This window comes from Eriocheir sinensis, chromosome 59 (genome assembly GCF_024679095.1).
Source record: "Eriocheir sinensis breed Jianghai 21 chromosome 59, ASM2467909v1, whole genome shotgun sequence".
NCBI classification, from domain to species: domain Eukaryota; kingdom Metazoa; phylum Arthropoda; class Malacostraca; order Decapoda; family Varunidae; genus Eriocheir; species Eriocheir sinensis.
In genome coordinates, this window is record NC_066567.1 from 11,294,587 (window position 1) to 11,315,123 (window position 20,537).

Here is a 20,537-nt window from a genome sequence, read left to right on the forward strand (position 1 = left end):
TCTCTCTCTCTCTCTCTCTCACACACACACACACACACACACACACACACACACACACACACACACACACATGCATTTTTACCAAATCGCAACATTATTCATAGCTCATCGTAAGCCATTCGTAGCACATTGTAGCACTCCGTAGATTATTCGTAGCTCATCCTGGTCAACATCGTAGCGCATCATGAGACTGCCTTGTGTATACAGATGCCCCCTGCCGTTTGCGGCCTCACCGTTCACGGATTCGCTTATACGCGGGTAGGGTACCGTATTTTGCGGTGTATAGTGGGCCCTTTTTTCACAAAAAATGCCTGGAAGTTTAGCCCTGTGCGTTTTATGCCGAATGTACAAATTTTTAATGATTTTTTTTCTTTTTTGGGGTGTTTTTAAGAGTCTGTTTTTCGTCTTATTCAATAACAACGGCAAACTTATCTTTATTATTGTTAATGATCCTTCATAGTCCATAGCTGTCTTATAATATGTTACCATAGAATACAGGGCGATCAAATAACCACTGAACAAAAATTAAATCGGTGGAGGATCGCCCATGCCTTGCTGTTATCCCATTTTTCTGTCGGGCGCCATTTGTATGATCTTGATCTTGATGTCACAGGTGGCTTATGATTGTATGACTAGGAGCAGTACAAGCTCCATAAAAATCATATTGGAAAAAAATATCCTTGTGTTCATTTTTAATTATTAATATTAGTGAGAATAATGGGGTAAATATGATATCAGAAACTATACATCATGAGTCTTGTACGAAGAGTTATTTTGCGCAGCACCAGCCCAGCTGCCATTTGCATTGTTTGAAAACCACACAACCACACTTATACAACAAACAGCTGCATGCCGCGTGTCACCAGAACCGCGTGAATTGTGTCTTGCCTAGTTGTCTGTCATAACCTATGTGTGAAGGTGAGAATAATATGCTAAATATGATATCAGAAGCTGTGCATCATCAGTATGTATGGGGATGTATTTCTCACAACACCAGCCCGGCTGCCATTTTCATTGCTTTACTCAAGGACACATGTCAATTCAAGCAGTACAGATTACGCCAAAAAATATGTAAATTTTGGAAAACTGTACATCGTCAATGTTCTTTAACCTGTATATATTTCTGAACATTTTAAGAACTTTTTTTTTCTTCAAAATTGTTGTCTTAAAGTTTGGGGTGCGTGTTATACGCCGGTGCGCATTATACGCCGCAAAATACGGTAATTGCGACACCCCCCGTCGAATGCGGATGAAAACTCGCGTATACGCGGTCTGATACTTATTAAGTGCTGCTTTCACAGTCACTTCTGTTTGTTTTGATCGTTACCTATTAGCGGCGATCGCCACTACAGTATTTCCACGTGAAAGTGGCCGATAGGGTAGTGGTGGCTGCAGAGGAAGCGAGAGGTGTTGAGTGTGTGTGACAAGGTGTGGGGCGGGGCTAACCCCGCAGCTGCCACTACTCCATCAGCCAGTTTCATGTGGAAATGGCTCATTGGTAACGATCAAAACAAAGAAAAGTAACTGTGAAAATGGCTCTTAGTCCCAATATTATACAGTAAAAATCCTTGATACTTACTGGGACCTGCCAGAACTGGTCCTTCTTACAGACTCAAGGCTATGGCTTTGAGGAGTAAACAAACATGGCGGAGACTGCAGTAGTGGTAGAGGGGTAACGGGTGTAAAGCAACAAATGGACCTTCCAAGGTCCCAGCAAACACTCCATTTAAATAATAATATACTGGATTTATATGGATATACATATGAATATTAACACAATTAAAGGGGAGAGACGAGAATTCACTAATACTTGATGAGTGGACGATGAGCAATACGGCATTCTTACCTTTCAAGGGCCCAGTAAACACTGATGCCACGGGCCGAGTGCAGTGTTGCCAAACTAACGTACTCAGCGCATTGCATTTTCTCGTAGTTTCTAACCGATAACTACCACAAAAACACCACTTGCCCGCCAACCACCACTGCCTATGCATTCACACTCACCCCAACCAACCACAGAGTGAGTGTTAAATTATTACAGTCCATATTTAATTTGTGATTTATGTGTATATAAAACTATATAACAGTGCTTAGAAATGCCTTTGAAATTCTTTTTTTTTATTCGATCAAGATGATAGAACCAAACCCTATTTTCCCTATTTGATTATAGTCCCGTTGATCGTGGATTTGCGGATCACGGGAATTTCGCGGAACCAAATACCCGTGAACGGCAGGGGGCTTCTGTATACACACACTTCTCACGATGCACTACGAACTTCGTGTCAACAACACAGACATCCATTGCTCCTTGGTCCAAGTCTTGTACTTTTGTGCAAATTTCACACGACGGCCCTTCTGAATAATGCTTGATAAAGGTTTCTATGTGGGCTTGCGACTCCGGTAACCAAGCTCTAACAGGTGGCGTGATACAGTCCTGACAGACACTCTCTGGAAGGCGGCAGCTTTCTCCTGTTTGAGTTTCCTTGCTGTTGTCGTGACATCAGACTCCACAGCACACTTTAACCCTTTCCATCCATGACACAGACGTTGGCGTCACAGTATGGAAAGGGTCAAGAGGAAATGGAAGAGAATTAATCCTCTTCTAAACCTCTCAATCCTCCTCTAAATTCCTCTTAATCCTCTTCCATTTTCTCTTAAGAGGTTTAGAAGAGGATTAAGAGGAAATGGAAAAGGGTAGATGATTTTCGAAAAAGAGCAAATTGAGCCCTTAGAGGGCTGCAATCATTCTAAATATGTGGAGACGTATAGAACATAATAATAACACTTATCAATGACAATATTGAATATAGATTTGATGATTTATGCAATATATTGATTTTTATTTAAAATTTCTCATTTAAATAACTCCGGTGTTTTTTGGATCTGGTCTTTGAAAATAGTACACTTTGTAGATACCATTAACATAAACAAATAATAAAAAAATAATTTCTGTAAATTTCCCTACGAGATTTTTATTTTTTTTAAGTTTGGCTAAAATTCTCTAGGTAAGCTTTCACACTCATCATAGAACTATCTCTTTGGTACAAATTCATGTATAAATACTCCATATTATGATGCTCTTTAAAATTTGTTTAAAGCTTTATAAACAAAAAAGTTATTCTAAAAAGTATATAATGTCCATCCCCCAAAAAACACATTTTGAGAAAATTAAACTTAAAGTTTAGCTGCGATCTGACCATATTTACGCCTAGTATATCAATATTCGAAATACATCTTCTAATGGTGCATTTCAAGTAGATTTTAATGCTGTTTGAGTCTTAAAGATCGGATAATAACTAAAGAAAATATTTACAGTAGATGCACATCTAGTGAGTGGTACTAGTTGCCGTCGTTTTTATTCAATTTTCAAGGACTGATTATTTTATTCACAGACACTTCCTCACTACCTTGGGTGGTCTGCAGCGTGCATTTTTTTTTTTTATCACCGGAGTATCCCAGGTAGGCCTAATTCTTACACTTATTGTACTTTACTTTTTCTGCTGATCTATGCAAAAAATCTTTTGCAACTATCACATAGCAATTGTCAATTTCCTGAGGCGCTTCCCAATCTCTTTCGAGCAATGTTTTCCTTATTTCTGCGTGGAGTGGGTGGAGGAGAGGGAGGATGGGCTGGGGAGGAGGAGGAGGGAGACACTTGAACATTACTCAAAAGTGTTGTGTTTTCCACCTGTTTCTCTACTACTATGTCTTTTATGAACTCTTCCTTCCATAAACTCACTAACACGCCTCGACTTAGCCAAAGACTTGGATTCCTACACCACCTTTTGATGGTAAAGCATTGATAAGAGATGCATGGCCTCATCCCTTCTATTCAAGGCTCGTCACTCTCGTATTCAGCGTGTGCTGCCTCAAGGCCACTCCCTGTGTTCAAACAAATGTCGTACCAGAGAAAACGCAAGCTATTTGATAAATATAGAAAAATAATGGGATTATTTGAAAATAATATGATCCTCGTACGGCAACATTCATCAAGTTGTATTTAAAAGACCCGGGTAATCAGTGGTTTAATTAAATGCCCGCTATTGCTTTAATATCTTGCATCTGGACGCTCCGAGGATGTATCTCTCCTGTTGCCAAAAACTATTTTTCCATATTTTCTTCATATTTATGCTGGCTGAATCGTATGTACTTGCCTTAAGAGGTTTAGAAGAGGACTATAGTCTGTTCGGAGCATGAAGCCGGCTCAAGGTGTGGCAGATTCCAGAATTCCCATGAGTGCAGCGCTGCCAGTTCGACCGCCAATTATCAGATTAGCACTCTCTCCCGGCCTACCCACCCACAACCCACCTGTTTATCTCTCTCCCTCTCCCTCTCTCTCCCTCTCGACCCGGGGGAGGGACCTAGGGGGACACACCGACCACCACCACCACCACCACTACCAACACCACAACGTGGCAACATGGGAAAAAATTGCTGCCACATGTCATAGAATTTATACAAATCCTTGTCATAATCCTAAACATCGACACTCATTGTACTATGTAGCTTCCTTTACTATATACAGAATATATAAAATATCACTTTCAAATAGCACATGGATGGGAAATAAGAGAGAGACGCATGTACGAAGGCTGAGTTGGCAGCATGGGTAGAGGTAAACGACGATACCAGCTCCACCCTGAACCGACTTCTTGCTCCGAACAGACTATAACGGTGACGCCGTCAGACGCCCGCCGGATGTCGACATTGGCGTCGCTGGAGTCAAGGGGTTAAGGCAGTAACAACTCTTAGTTGCCTTCCTGGGGCACCCAGATTGTTTTTTAGGTTTAGGAGTCTCTTGCCTTCCTTCCTTCCTGAAGCACTGTAACCAGTCCTTGACTGTTGTCCTGCTCAGTTATTTCCCTAACTGAATGACTTATCTTGAGTCCCTTGAGCTGTGCAATAATACCAGATGAATACTCCTTCGTTTTAGCCATATTGGCAAACAGAATGAGTTATCACAAGATATTACTGTGCAATAATGCACCAGAGAGTGGAAAGTCGTGCAATGCTTCTGCTCTCCAACGTGGCCCAAGGCACACTGAGGTGGTGTTGTGAGGTAGTGGCGCGAAGCTGAGGGATGTGGTGACGTCATGACGGGCTGATACTTTTGGCCAAAATGCTTCACTCAAGAGGATCATGCTTTTTTTGCCATAAGTATCAGACCCACCCTGGTGGGGGTTTGATACTTCTGACAAGTACTGTACATGGGTGAGTACAATGTGTGTATACAGTGTGTGTGTAAATGCCTGTGTATATATGTGTATTTATTATTGTGTGTACATTGTGTGTGTAGCCATATTGTTTTGGGGGGTACGGAAACATGTAAAAATTATGATACGGTAATTTATCGTAATAGTATGGTATGGAGTCGTTTTTCAAATATGGTACAGAAATATGGTACGGTATTATTCTAAGGTTCGAAGTACAAAAAATGTTATTTTACCATACCGTATTACATTCCCTGGTGGCAGGTGAAGGGGTTTAGGTGAGGTGGCAGTGGCAGCGAACACAAAGCTGGGAGTGGGAGGGAGGGGTGCAAGGCCAGTGCGGGGAGCGGCCTGAGGCAAGGAGGAGCCGGGGTTCTGATCGGTTGCTGGCTGAGAGAGTGAGAGGCTTCAAACGGGATTGGTGTTCAGCCTGATGACGTCCCATTACTGGAGATCTCAAACAGAAGTTGGCCGTGCACTGCTCGTCTAGTTGAAAAAATCTGCGTCACAAAATTTTACGCGGTAGAGCTAGAATTCTTTTCCGTGAATTCATTCCACGTTAGATGAATTTCATGTTACAATAAACCGCATAAGACGGGGATATACTGTATATAAATAAAAAAAAATCCTGGAAAACTTTTCAGTGTCCTTGCTTTGTTTTGATCCCATCAATTATTTCTCTTATGATCCTTGTATTATAGTCTCTTGCTTCTGATCCCAATATTTTACCTTTACTTGAAGCCATTGTACATCATGTGGGACTTTTCTGTTCCAGGGTGGTCGTGGCTACTGCTACAAGAGCAACACAGAAGTGAAGTACAAACCACACCTGTCATACACGTATGTGGGGTTTCCAAAAGATCACATCCTTCGGAAAGCTGAGGGAGGTAAGTTATCCAAGTTGGAATGAATGTAGAAACTTGCCAAGTTGCTAGTAAATTAGAAAATTTTGATTGCAGCTAATTCAAGTATTTGAATGAGTTAAGACATAAATAAGTGTTATGATAAAGTACTTGTACTGAAGAAATGCTATGTTTGGACACATGACAATGGGTGAAAACATATAAATTCAGGTCCAGGAAGAATGAAATAAGCTGGTGCATAGATAGGGTAGTAGATGAGTGGAAAAAATTAGCACACATACAACTTATGAAAATATAACATAATTTCATCTGGAGGTTAGATGCTTTGCGAATGGGGAGAGAAGACGGATTCTGAGGAGTTGCCATATTAAGTTGGCAGGTCTTGTAAACAACTACATATCTCTGTGTATCCTTGTGTATCTAAGAAATGAGCAGCAGTCCTTTGAAATTATATATATATATATATATATATATATATATATATATATATATATATATATATATATATATATATATATATATATATATATATATATATATATATATATATATATATATATATATATATATATATATATATATATATATATATATACATACATACATACATACAGGCAACTTGATTTACGCGAGTTTGATTTACGCGTTTTTGAAATAATGCGGGGTCCAAAATCCAAATAAATATTTAATTTACACGTTTTTCACTTATGCGCGATATTTTATGGAGTGGCCACACAGCTTAGCTCAGTTCTTCCCGCGCGCCACTTGAACAACAATACAGTACCCACGCTGCCACGCTACTCAACAATAGGGGTGGGCGTATACTGGTACCAGTACTGGTACTAACGGTACCAGCTATACGGTACGGTACTGGCACCAGACTGCTCGGTACCGGTACCAATACTTGCCAACCGCTCATGGTGTCCCTGATTTCTTCCTCACACGAGTGAGGCTGCGACTGAGTGCCTGAGTGGATATCTCGGTGATATGGATATTCTCTCTCTCTCTCTCTCTCTCTCTCTCTCTCCACTGAATGAGGTGAATAAGCATATTATTCCCACCATCACTCGTAGGTTATGACAGACAACTAGGCAAAACAAAATTCACACGGTTCTGGTGACATGCGGCATGCAGCTGTTTGTTGTATGGGTGTGGTTGTGTGGTTTGTGTATAATGCAAATGGTGGCCGGACTGGTGTTGCGTGAAATAACTTGTACAAGACTCATGATGTACAGTTTCTGATATATTTACCCCAGTATTCACACAAATATTAATAATTAATAATGAGCACATGGATATTTTTTTCCAATATGATTTTTTATGTAGCTTGTAATGCTCCTTAGTCATACAATCTTAAGCCACCTGTGACATCAAGATCAAGATCATACAAATGGCGCCCGACAGAAAAACGGGATAACAGCAAGGCATGGGCCCTTGTATAGTGGTTATTAGATCGCCATGTATTCTATGGTAACATTTATAAGACAGCCATGGACTATGAAGGATTATAAGCAATAATAAAGGTAAGTTTGCCGTTGTTATTGGATAAGACGAAAAACAGACCCTTAAAAACACCCCAAAGAAGAAAAAAAAATCATTAAAAATTTGTACTTTTGGCGTATAACGCGCAGGGCTAAACTTTCAGGCATTTTTTATGTGAAAAAGGTGCGTGCTATATGCCAAAAAATACGGTATTTATTATATATATATATATATATATATATATATATATATATATATATATATATATATATATATATATATATATATATATATATATCATTTTTGAAATAACGCGGGGTCCAAAATCCAAAGAAATGTATAATTTACACGTTTTTTTTTCACTTATACACAATATTTTATGGACTGGCCACCAGATGTCTCACGCAACTGGACTCACACGGCGCCGCGGCCACACAGCTGAGCTCAGTTCGTCCCGCGTGCCGCTTGAACAACACTGCAGTACCCACGCTGCCACGCTACTCAACAATAGGGGTGGGCTGGTACCGGTACCAGTACCGGTACTAACGGTACCACCTATACGGTACGGTACTGGTACCAGACTGCTCGGTATCGGTACCAATACTAGCCAGTCGCTCATGGTGTCCCTCATTTCTTCCTCACACGAGTGAGGCTGAGACTTAGTGCCTGAGTGGATATCTCGGCGATATGGATATTCTCTCTCTCTCTCTCTCTCTCTTTCTCTCTCTCGCCGCCACATGAACAACAATACAGTGTAGTGCGGCGACGGCCTGATGAACGAGCCTCCCATAACCCACTTAGCCAGTGGGGTACCTCTTTGGCCGACTCGGTAAGGAGTGGCTCTCTCGTCACGCTGGTCGCGGGTTCAATCCCAGGCAGCCGGGGAATACCCTCTCCTTGTCTTGATTAATTTCTCGTGTTATTTCGATACACGCAGAGGATGTGTTGAGAAATAGGAAGGATAGAAAATAAGCTCGTCGGGGCATTACAACAGTACCCACGCTGCCACGCTACTCAACATTTATAGAGGTGGGCAGGTATTGGTACCAGTACCGGTACTAACAGTACCAGCTATACAGTATGGTCCCGGTACCAGACTGCTCAGTACCGGTACCCGGTACCAATACTAGCTAGTCGCTCATGGTGTCCCTCATTTCTTCCTCACACGAGTGAGGCTGAGACTGAGTGCCTGAGTGTATATCTCGGCGATATGGATATTTCTCTCTCTCTCTCTCTCTCTCTCTCTCTCTCTCTCTCTCTCTCTCTCTCTCTCTCTCTCTCCACTGAATGAAGTGAATATTTATTTTTCGAAAGAAACCTACCTCTTGTTTGATTTACATTGTTTTTGATTTACGCGACCTCTTCAAGGACACAATACTCACAGAATCGAGAGTTACCTTTAATATGAAAAGTGAGGACGGAGGAAGACTGTGAAGAGCTGCAAAAAGACCTGGGCCTGAATTCACAAACATATTCAATAACTACGAACTAACATAACTACGCACTATTTATTTAGCTACCGACATTAGCGTCAGATTCATGAAGCAAACCTTAGATGGTAGTTAGAGGCGCGCTAAGTCAGCGAGGCGCTGATTGGCTGATGACGTCATTGGCCTTGCAGCGAATCGCATGCATGCTTACAGAACCGTCAGCCAATCCTAGGGAGCCCGCTCCAGCTGCTGGCTCAAGAAACCCATTCTCTTTTCCCATTTTTTTCCCTTTTAAGGCAAACTGTACTAAATCGTAATCTTCGAATTCAGTTATTTCGTTGTTTGCTGCACATTTATGTCAAGGTAACTGTGCTGTTTGATGTCTTGTTACCTACGAACATGCTTAAGATGAAGAAAAAGAAGATATGGAGGATATTGAGGCAGGAAGAAAGCAATTAGAAATATGGGACAGATATCGAGGCAGACAGGAACGAGGGAAAATTAAGACTGTCTTGCCATATCTACAGCCCAACTCAAGGGCTAGCTGTCATCCGACAAAGGTCCATGGTCCCTCCATGGAGGGACAAATCTAGAGATAGATGGATGAATGGATGAGGAGGTAGGAAGATGAAGGAGGAGGGAGGTCTGGCAATCCCCCAGCCGGGTGTTGCCATACCCCCCACGCTTATCATATACCTCTCAAAGGGTGTTTATCTCATCATTTTATTAAGAAATGGGCTTCCTCTACTCGCAAAGTTATATTTCAAGTTGAAAAATGCGATTTATAAGCATTTATATGTAAATATGATTATATTGTCAGCGTTTACTACACTCCTGAGGCAGTAGGTATGTAACAGCAAATTTAGCGTCACACAGAGTGCGGTAAACGTTTGTAAATCCATGCACTAACCTGTGACGTCATCGATTAGTTGGTAGTTATTACCGCGCGAGCTTTGTGAATCTCGATGTTCTCAAAACTACGCACTAAGCCTTTGTGGATTCCGCCCCTGGACAAAGTATATAGTTATGGGAGATAGAATTTAATGCAAACAAATGCAAAGTTATGGAAATGGGGAATAGTAAATAAAAGACCAAGGAAAACATACAGGAGTGGAGAAGAAAACTAAAGGTGGTACATGAAAAAGATTTGGAAGTAACGATGCAAGACACACTATCCCCAGAAAAGCACATAACAAGCTGTTTGGAGAAACCTACAGGATGATGCAAAATATAAGGGTATCATTCCATTCTGTGGACAAGGAAATGATGAAGAAAATAATAACAATGATAAAACTAAAGCTGGAATATGCTGCTGTTGTGTGGTTGCCTCACAAAAAGAAGGATATCAGAAAGTTAGAAAGGATACAGAGAATTGCAACTAAAATGGTCCCAGAACTCTCGAATATGACGTATGAAGACATATTGAAGGAGATGGAATCGATGACACAGGAACAGAGAAGGGATAGAGGAGATCTGATCACGCTGTATAAATTAGTAAATAAGTTTGATGAGGTGGATAGAGATGATCTGAATAAAGGAACTTGTTTGAGTGACTTGAAAAAGTAAAGTTTTCCACATAGAAATATTAACACATGGAACAGCTTGTGGGAAGAGGTGGTGGAGGCAAGCAGCGTCCACCAAATGAAGGAAAGGTTACAGTACCCTCGCCAGTTTCGCGCTTGCTTCATTTCAAAGGTATGGTGCTAAACTCGAGGATCGCGAAACTCGAGGAATTGAAATCCATGTAAAAGTGCTTATTGGTTCCGACCCGTGGAAAATAATGACTTTTTCCGACTTTATTTCCTTAATTGTTATCACAATTTTTTCGACTTTACTCCCTTGTTATCACAAAATACAGTAAAACCCCGATTATCCGAAATGGAAGGGGGGAAGCCTCTTTCGGATAAGCCGATTTTTCGGATAATCCGGATTTATGGCCGCCATTTTGATCGCCGCCAGTTTGATCGTCGGCATTGTGTCTTGCTTTCTCGTTTGGATGAATATCACTTTGATCTTGCACCTTGGTTCTTATTTTCTCATTAGAACACATGTAGCTAGTATGGACGGACCATTAGCCAGGATGGATGAGGATGCTGTCGCTGCCGCCGACTGACGATGTAAACAATGAAACCAAACAAACACACGCTACGCTAAACAAAGTAGTACGCTTAAAACATGTGATGTAAATGTTTTATTGTATGTTTGTCTGTGTCTCCTTGTCTGGACCAGTGTATGTTGATACTTGTGAGCGTTGCAGATCTGAATTGTGAATGTTGCAGAGTGCGTGCGACAGAATGGTTGTGCAAGCTTGCAAGTGTGACCTTGATGCATCGTGCAGGTGGAGACACAGTATGATGACTCATATTATCGCCAAGAACTCGTATGTTGGAAGGGAATGTGGCATGGAGTGAGAGGGGAGTCGTGTTTGTGTCGTTGTCTTGAGAGTACGGTGAGAGTAGTCGTGCAGTAGTTTGTTAGATTCGCCGCACGTCCTTGCTGGGGCGAAGGTGCAGACGTGGTGTTGTTGAGAGTTTGTTTAATGTTTTTTGTCTAATACATTGATCTATTCGTTACAAGCTATTTCGGCAATACGTATTAGAAAGCATATTCATTTTAACTGTTCTTATCAATTTTAAATGTGTTAATATAGTACATATGTAGTTACTTTTATTTATTTTTGATGTTTTATAACGTTTTAGTATATAAATTTTTTTTTTTAATTGCATTATCCAGATCAATTTCGGATAATCCGGTTTTTCGGATAATCCGCTTTCGGATAATCGGGGTTTTACTGTACGTACCTTGTTAATAGGCAGAAAATAGGAAGTAAGAACAGATCATTTTAAGCCGCAGTTGAAGGCGGCTGCCTTACAATTGGCTGGCAGTTCTGAATACACGCTTGTGATCCACGTGGTGTCGTCTGCTAAAGTAAGGGCGGTCGCTCGCGGTCACCCGTGGGACAGTTGGACAAACCTACATTTTTCTGGTAGTTTTCTGTGTTATGAAATAATCTGCTAACTCTTTGTTAAAAATCATGAAATCACTAATATCATGATTGACTTTCAATGCCTATTGAGCATAAACCGCTGCTGCCGCCGCAAAATAGCTCGCAGAGAGGTTCAACTTGCTTATCGTTTCTTTATTTCCCTCACAGCTCACAAAGATGACAAGTGGACAGACTAGAACAAAACCAGGCAAATTAATACTTTTAGTGCTGTGTATTCCCACAGCACGCATGCGTGGACAGCAGAATGACTAATTTCATCGGGGAGATATTTCTCGCAACACCGGCCAGTGTAGTGGACCCTCTTCTTCTTTTGAGCTATAACGCTTTGTATCGCTTCTTAGGTCCTCCTCCTCCACACTTTTATACTTCACAACATGCACTTAAGGCCGCTCTCACAGTCATGTTGTTTGTTTTGATCGTTACCAATGGCGGCGGTCGCCGCTCTAGTATTTCCACGTGAAACTGCCCGATCGGCTAGTGGCGGCTGCGGGGTTAGCCGAGCCCCGCACTTACCACACACTCTCAACATCTCTCGCTTCGTGTGCAGCCGCCACCACCCCATCGGATAGTTTCACGTGAAATACTAAGCTGCGATCGCCGCCATTGGTAATGATCAAAACAAAGTGACTGTGAAAGTGGCCCTTAGTTACTTGACAGTGCACACTTGTACACTTCACCCTGAACTTAGGTATTTTTCTGTCCTTTTCTTTCCCTGATTTTGCTTCTCTATGCCCTTTTGCAATTTTTCACTATTTTCACTGTTGCTGCCATGCATTACAGGTCAAAAGAAGAAGAAAAGGAAAACAACACCGGGAGATCTATAATTTTCATAGACTTGATAAAAAGATTTTTGGACTGTGGTTCCACAGCACGGGGTGTTCTCTTATCTTGTTAATCAAGTAGTAAGCAAAGCAGCTCTGCCAGTCCATTTTACAAGTCTCTTGGTGGGCCATCTTCCACTGCTCCTCACTCCTCAGCCACTGCCGTCGTCTGTTTGTTTACATGCAGCTGTGAGGTACCCACGTACGAACGCTTGTATTCAACCGTTTTCCATTCATAAGGACAACCAACAACTCACTCCCAGTTTGGCATACGGGCAACCGCGGTTGGGTTAAGATTCGTTTTAGTACCGTGCCAGTATCTCATTACCTACCTTTTGAAACATCAGTAGCTCTTCATATATCTTTCCTACAAACCTTCAACACTCATGGAAATGCTTTGAAAATCCAATTCAAGGACTTTTTTTTACTCTTGAAAATAGGGGATAATGTTTACGAAAGCGCGTTGCCTCCTCTGGCGACGGGCGCGGCGACGCTGCAGCTGGTGTTGCGAGAAATACCTCCTCGCTGAAATAAGTCACATATACATGTGGGTTAGAAGGGGGGGTAGAGGGGGGCACGGCCCCTCCATTAGTAGGTCGTAAAGTTCAGTTGGAGAAGTTTAACCCTTTGGCTGCGTTAGGGCATTTTTGGGGGTTTTCAAGGTTGCGTCATATACCCTCAAAAAAAGAAAATGAACCAATTGGCTTTATATGACTTGTACATCGAGAAAAGACCTTACCTTTTTCATAAATGGCATTTTTTTTTTTAGAAAATGTGTGAAGTTTAAAAAAAAGTCCAAAATTGTTACAAAACTGGCAAAAAAAATGAAAAAATATATCCTGCTAAAATGTAAAATACTTCATTCACTTCATTGTTTGGGGACTCAGACTAAAGAAAAGGCTTGTAAATTGGTGTTGCTGCCATATTGTGACACTTTACTCAGTGCAAAACCTTTTTTTATTTATATAAAGTTGGCACCATTTATATAAAATTTCCTTGGAGGAAAGACGGAAAATCAAACAAATTCCTTACCACACGGCATTTATTATATGAAAAAAATATTCTGAAATTATATCTTATAAAATTCAATTCACCAGAAATATAAATTGTAACAATGTACCAAATATAGAAAAATATAGCTCAAAAATTTCTTCAGGAAACAGTTTTATAAAACATTGATTGGGTGTGAGATTTTCCATACCTTCCCTTCCATGATTATTCGTGAAATATATCATGTTCTGTAATTCAGTGGGGCTCTCTGAAGTAACACTTTATGCCAAATCATGTTTACATGCTCCTTACTTGAAGGAATCTTGGTGGAGGGAGCAGCAGTATCCTCCTCTTTTAGCTCCACACTATTATCATTGAAGTCATCCTCAGCCTCATCCAGCCAGTCATCAGTTTCTTCCTCAGACATTTCTTCTTCATTTTCACTGTCTGATTGTCTTAGTTCTTCAAGTGTTCTTTGAATTTCTTCATCTGTCTTCAGAAATTTAGTCATCTTCCTTGCTTACTCCATGGTAATCTTGAAAACAAATATATGTGTATGTGTAATAAAAAAGGGCATCGTACATATATGCAAGAGACAATAGTTATCACCATCCTAGTCTAGCCAAAGGAACATGCATACAAGAAAAAGACAACAGTTATAATCAGTCTAGTCTAGCCTAGGTCGCATAAATAACATAAAAGAGACTTGTCTAGCCTAGGTTTTGTAAAATGAGAGAGAAGGCGAGTGAAAAAAGAGAATTAGACATGTATACATGCATTATACATAAGTATCTGTGTGTGCGCACATATTGTTTTAGTAAAATGGCCCTTTTCATCGAGTTAAATGCCCAGTTAAAAACCCTACGTCTTTATTCAAGGTCACACTAATACATCTTCGTTTGTTTACATCATATATGCTTATATAAAAATCAGGCATTGTTTATGACACAAATGCAATAATATAATTGATAAAACTTACCTCTGTTATGAGCAGAAATACAAGGAAGTTGTGACAGAAGAACTTCATCACACACGTGGGCGCCGATCAGCTGTAGCATGGTTTGTTGACTATTCCCTATGTCATCGGCAGACAGTTGTAGCTATCGACCTGTGGTTTTCTGTGTGTACTTTTGGATGAAAATGGATCAGTAATTTAAATGGTAAACATTTTTATACCGATGGTGACTATAGTCTTTTCGCAACCTGGTGCAATCACTCCGGTGACTATAGTCGAGTACCGCAGCCAAGGGTTAAGGGCCATTTTACAGTCGTCTCCAGTGTTAGGAAGATTTGTCGTGGCTTCTAGTAGTAGTAGTAGCAGTAGCAGTAGCAGTCATACTAGTACTACTACTACGTACTACTACTACTACTACTACTTTACTACTACTACTACTACTACTGTAGAAGCCACCCGAACGTGTTAGGGACCGTCTTCTGAACATACGGAAACGACTGTAAGAATGGCCCTAAATATGCTACCCGACCCTAAACCCTCTGCGAGCTATTTTACGGCTGCGGCCGCCGCCAGAGGAGGCGGCGTGCTTTTGTAAACATTATCCCCTATTTACAAGAATAAAAAAAAAAAAGTCCATGAATTGGATTTTCAAAGCATTTCCATGACTGTTGAAGGTTTGTAGAAAAGATATATGAAGAGACAGTGATGTTTCATTAAGTAGAAAATGAGATACTGGCACGGCACTAAAACGAATCTTTACTCGCGGTTGTCCATGGCCCCAATGGTTGGACACTGCCTTTTAACCCCCATGGCGTCGGAACATTTCCCACCCGTGACCCCCCCCAGCGTCGGCTCTTTTCAAAATTTTTTTCTCCCATTATGTCAGAAATGCTGAAAAAACATAGGTTTAAGTCATGAAAAGTGTCAAAAATGACATCTGAGTCACGGTGTGTGTCGTAAATTGTCGCGTCGTATATGTACGACGCCGACGCTGTGAGGGTTAAGGCAGCACGCATGATGCCGACGGTAGGTAGACGTGACCCATACATGTCAAAGCAATGCAAAACTCGTGGCGGTAATGCACGAAAGTCGTGGTGGTAATAATTTAGGACTAAGCGCTAAACTTGAGGATTGCAAAACTTGGATAGCGCGAAACTTGAGAGGGTACTGTAGATGAATGTAGATATGGAGATAGGACTATTAGAGCTTAGCTCAGTCCCGGTAGACTACAAATACAAATACACATGTGCACACCTGAACATGCTCCCATGCATCATGGCCCCTCCGGTTTTACCAGACGACATCCACATCCCAGCTCCCATTCGGTTAGCATACACACACACACACACGCACACACACACACACAGCTGCCAGCTGCTGGCTGCCGGCCTGTGTGGACGCGGAGGAGGAGCTCCAGAAGATTTTAGCATTTTAATTTTTTAACTATTACTTTTAACATTTTATCTATTTTACCCTGCTGGCGTTGGGAGGACGCGGGAGGACGGAGCCCCAAGGGATTTTAAACTTTTGTAACTTTTTGACTTTGTGACTTAACATTTTAGCTTTTTAATGTTTGCCTATTTTACATATAACCTGTGACATACAGGGGAGGATATTACTGGCGCTAGTCCCGAAAAGAGGTTGGGAGGAGGGGAGGAAGAGAGTGTTATATTAGTGGATACTGGTAGCTGATTTCTCGGGTTTCGAGGAAAAGAACAGTGAATTGCAAAACAGATTACTGCAGAGAAGAATGAAAGAGTTGGAGAGTGATTTTGAAGTGGTGATGAAGATGGTGAGTGAGTTGAGAAGGGAGAGATGAGGAAGTGGGGGAACTTAAGATTCAGATAACAAAATGCTCTGAGGGGATATAGGAAAACGTGGATTTGGTGAAAAAGATGAATAAGGAGGATTAGCGAAGGGATGAAAAAGTGTAAGTGGAGCAAAGAGTTAAGAATTTGGAACAGAAAATTGACAAAGATGGTGAGATGGTGCAGAGTGAGAGTGTGGAGGAGCAGTTGGAGGAGAAGATGGCTGAGAAGGTGGTGAAGGTAATCAAAGAAAATGAGGCACTGGTAAGAGGCACGGTGGAGAAAAAGAAGAGCGTCATTGTGTTCGGGGTCAAGGAGGAGAAGACCCCAAACAAATCGGAGAGGGAAAAGAACTTGAAAGATGTAGTGAAGAAGATCGTACGGAGGGTACAAGAAGAGGGAAGTGACCTGGTGAAAGTGCTGTTTGTTTTTTCTTTTATCACCTTGATCACCTTTTCAGTTATTGCTTCATCCTTAGCCTTGACTTGCTCCTCCACAATTTTCTTAACCCATTTATTGCTAAATGCTCACAGTGAGCGTTAGGCGTATTCACATGGTGGTGCTAAACGCTCGCTGCGAGCTCCACCCACACTCAAATCTCCCGCGTATGAGAGTGTTCCAACACTAATTCTCACAACACAGGATTGCCAATTGAGTGGGTTCCTCACTAAATTTGGTGGAAAATCATATCAGCCCAGCACGGCAAATCTACAGACGAGTAACCGGTGGATGTTCTTGCCCAATATAGCGGCATTTTTGCATAGCTTCACTTATCACCTGACTGATTCTTTGACCATATAGTTGTAAATATTGCAGTTGGCAATGCTCCCTTGCAAGAATCTGAAGGAGAGATGTCCGCTGTTCCCTCAATATGGCTGATCATCCCGCACGCACCGACGTTAGTGTTAACATTCAACACTCCCTGAATGTGCATGTATGTTCGCAAGAGAGGCATACATAACCAACTCCTATAGATCTGGACCTCCTCTTTCCAGTGGTGTTTTTGTTTTTAGCTGTGATGAATAGTTTTTGAGAGAAAGAGACCCCCCATTGGGCTGCCTGACTGCGCCTGATGGGGTAGTCGCGTCCACACCACGCTCAAGGAAAGGGTTAAGGCACAGAGCAAAGCAGAAGAGGCCCTGGCAGGAGCTTGGAAGTTAGCGGGAGTAGAAGACACTAAAATGATGTGGCTGAGGAAAGATCTGAATGAACAAGAAAGAGACAAGTTGAATGAACTCAGAGGTGAGGTTTGTGATTTAAATGAGAAGAGATCAGAAGAAGAGAAGAAAAGGAGTTTTTATGGAGAGTAATGGAGGAAGGATGGAAAGTGTCTTATACGAATATTAATGGAATAGTGTCATCGTGGATAGAGTTTAACGACTATTTGAGAGACAAAGAAACTGATATTGTGGGGCTGACGGAAACTGAGTTGTGTGACCCAATTGAGGTGGTGGGGATTGGAGAAGGTGCATACAATATATGGAGGAGAGACAGAAAGAGAAAACAGGGAGGAGGTGTGATGTTGATGGTAAGGAAAGGCATTAGGGTGGAAGAGGTGATTGAGGGTGAAGGCTTGGCAGAGGTACTGAAAGTGGAAACTGTGGGTGCTGAAGGAAGAAGGAGGCAGTATGTAGTAGGGTATGTGCCACCAAGAACCAATGTGGAAGGCCCGAGAATATGAAGTAATGATACAGTGGCAATGGAACATGTGCTGACTCAATGGATTAAAGAACATACTAGATTTGGGAAAGAAGGCGAGGCATCAAGACTTGACCTGGTTTTTAGCAAGGAGCCGGAAGTAATAGAAAATATTAAAATAGACTGCCCAGTAGCAAAGAGTGACCATGCGGTTGTGGAATTTGAAGTAAAAGAAAAGAGAACGATTGACCGAAAAGACAATCATAAAATAGGGAGAAGAAACTACTGTAAGGCAGACTTTGTTAATATGAGAACTTTTTTGAAAATGCAAATTGGAGTGGGCAAGTGGGACCAAAGTGGTAACCAAAAAGGATGTTGGTAAAAAGGAATGGTTTAACAAAAGATGCGAGGCAGCTAGAAAGAGAAAGGAGGAAGCTTGGAAGGGATGGAGGAGATGAAGAAGAATCAACGTGTGGAACAATTTCAAACAAGCAAGGAATGAATATACAAAGATTAGAAGAGAAGAAAAACGGAAATATGAAAAAGATATGATTGACAAGTGCAAAGACCAACCTAAACTGTTCTATAGACATGTGAACGGCATTTTTAAAGAATAGAGAAACAATCGCTAAACTGAAAATGGATGGAACTACATATGAGGACCCAGCAGAGATGGCAGAAGTGATGAACAACAGCTTTCAAAAGTTTTCACAAAGGAAGACGAATTCGTACAACCACCGGGCCAGGAAAGAGGAAGGGTTATGCAGGAGATACAGTTAACGGTGCAGGAGGTCAAGGAAAGCTTGAACAAGCTGGATGTAAGAAGGCGACAGGGCCGGATGAAGTATCAGGGTGGATCCTGAAAGAATGTAGTGAGCAACTTGCAGAGAAACTGCACTCCATAATGAGTGCCTCCCTGAGTGAAGGAAGGGTGCCACAGGATTGGAAGAGAGCATACATAGTACCAATTTTTAAGGGAGGAAAGAGAGAGGACCCATTAAATTACAGACTGGTGTCACTCACTAGTGTGGTTGCGAAGATATGCGAGAGGCTGATTAAAAACAGGTGGTCGGATTTTTTAGAAAGTGAGAAAATTAAATTGGATTGCCAGTTTGGATTTAGGAGAGGGAGATCTCTCAAGGGTGACAGATTTAATACGAGAGAGAGAAGGCTGGGGGATTTGAAAAAGGCATTTGACAAAGTACTGCACAGAAGACTAATTTGGAAAATTAAAAATAGGGGTGGAGTGGGTGATGGACTGATTAAGTGGCTGGAGGACTTCCTAACTAACAGGGAAATGAGGACAATAATTAGGGACAGGGTTTCCAACTGGTGCCCTGTGATGAGTGGGGTCCCACAAGGTTCGGTGCTGGTGCCAATAATGTTTGCTGTTTGTATAAATGATATGGTGGACGAAGTGACCAGCTATGTGAGTTTGTTTGCAGATGATGCAAAGCTATTGTGACGAGTCAATGATGTGAAGGACTGTGAGGCATTGCAGAGGTACCTGGATAAAATATGGGAGTGGAGTGGTACATGGCAGATGGAGTTCAACCTTGGGAAATGTAAAAAAATAGAGTTTGGTACGAGTGGTAGAAGATGTGAATATGATTATAAGATGGGAAGTGAAATAATATGCAAAGGAATGGAAGAAAAAGATTTGGGAGTGACTGTCTCAGAGAACATGTCACCAGACAAACATCAACAGGATAACGGGACAAACTATGAATTTGCTGAGGAACATAAGGACGGCATTTGTGTATTTGGACGAGGAGATGATGAAGAAAATAATAGTTACAATGATAAGGCCAAGGTTGGAGTATGCAGCAGTGGTCTGGTCTCCTCACGAAAAGAAGAACATAAGAAAGCTGGAAAGAGTGCAGAGAATGGCAACTAAGATGGTATTGGAACTTAGGGATCGGACTTATGAGGAGAGACTCAATAGCATGGGGCTCACAACCCTGGAAAGAAGAAGAAAAAGAGGAGACCTGATAGTGGTGTACACGGTGGCGAGCAGAGTGGAGAGACTGGACAGAGAGGACCTGTGTGTGTGGAGCGAGAGAGAAACGAGAGGACATGGAAAGAAGTTGAGGGCGACCACGTGTAGGCAAGATGTGAAAAAGTTTAGCTTCCCAAACAGAAGCATTGAGCTATGGAATGGACTGGAGGAGGAGGTGGTTTGTGCAAGAAACATTCATGATTTTAAGGAAAAGTTGGATAAGAGTGGATATGGAGACGGGACAGCGCGAGCGTAGCTCTTTTCCCGTATGTCACAGCTAGGTAAACAACTATGTAAATACACCACACTCACACACTCACACACACACACACAC

At 41.6% G+C, this 20,537-nt stretch overlaps 1 protein-coding gene across 1 annotated transcript in view; it reads left to right on the forward strand.

The window, feature by feature from the left end:
- The window catches only part of LOC126985594 (telomerase reverse transcriptase-like), a 58,322-nt gene that overhangs the window by 13,551 nt on the left and 24,234 nt on the right, over positions 1–20,537 (forward strand). Inside the window, exon 3 of the mRNA XM_050840751.1 lies at positions 5,986–6,097. Within this exon, the coding sequence (XP_050696708.1) occupies positions 5,986–6,097 (112 nt within the window). The remainder of the gene's footprint in view (positions 1–5,985; positions 6,098–20,537) is intronic.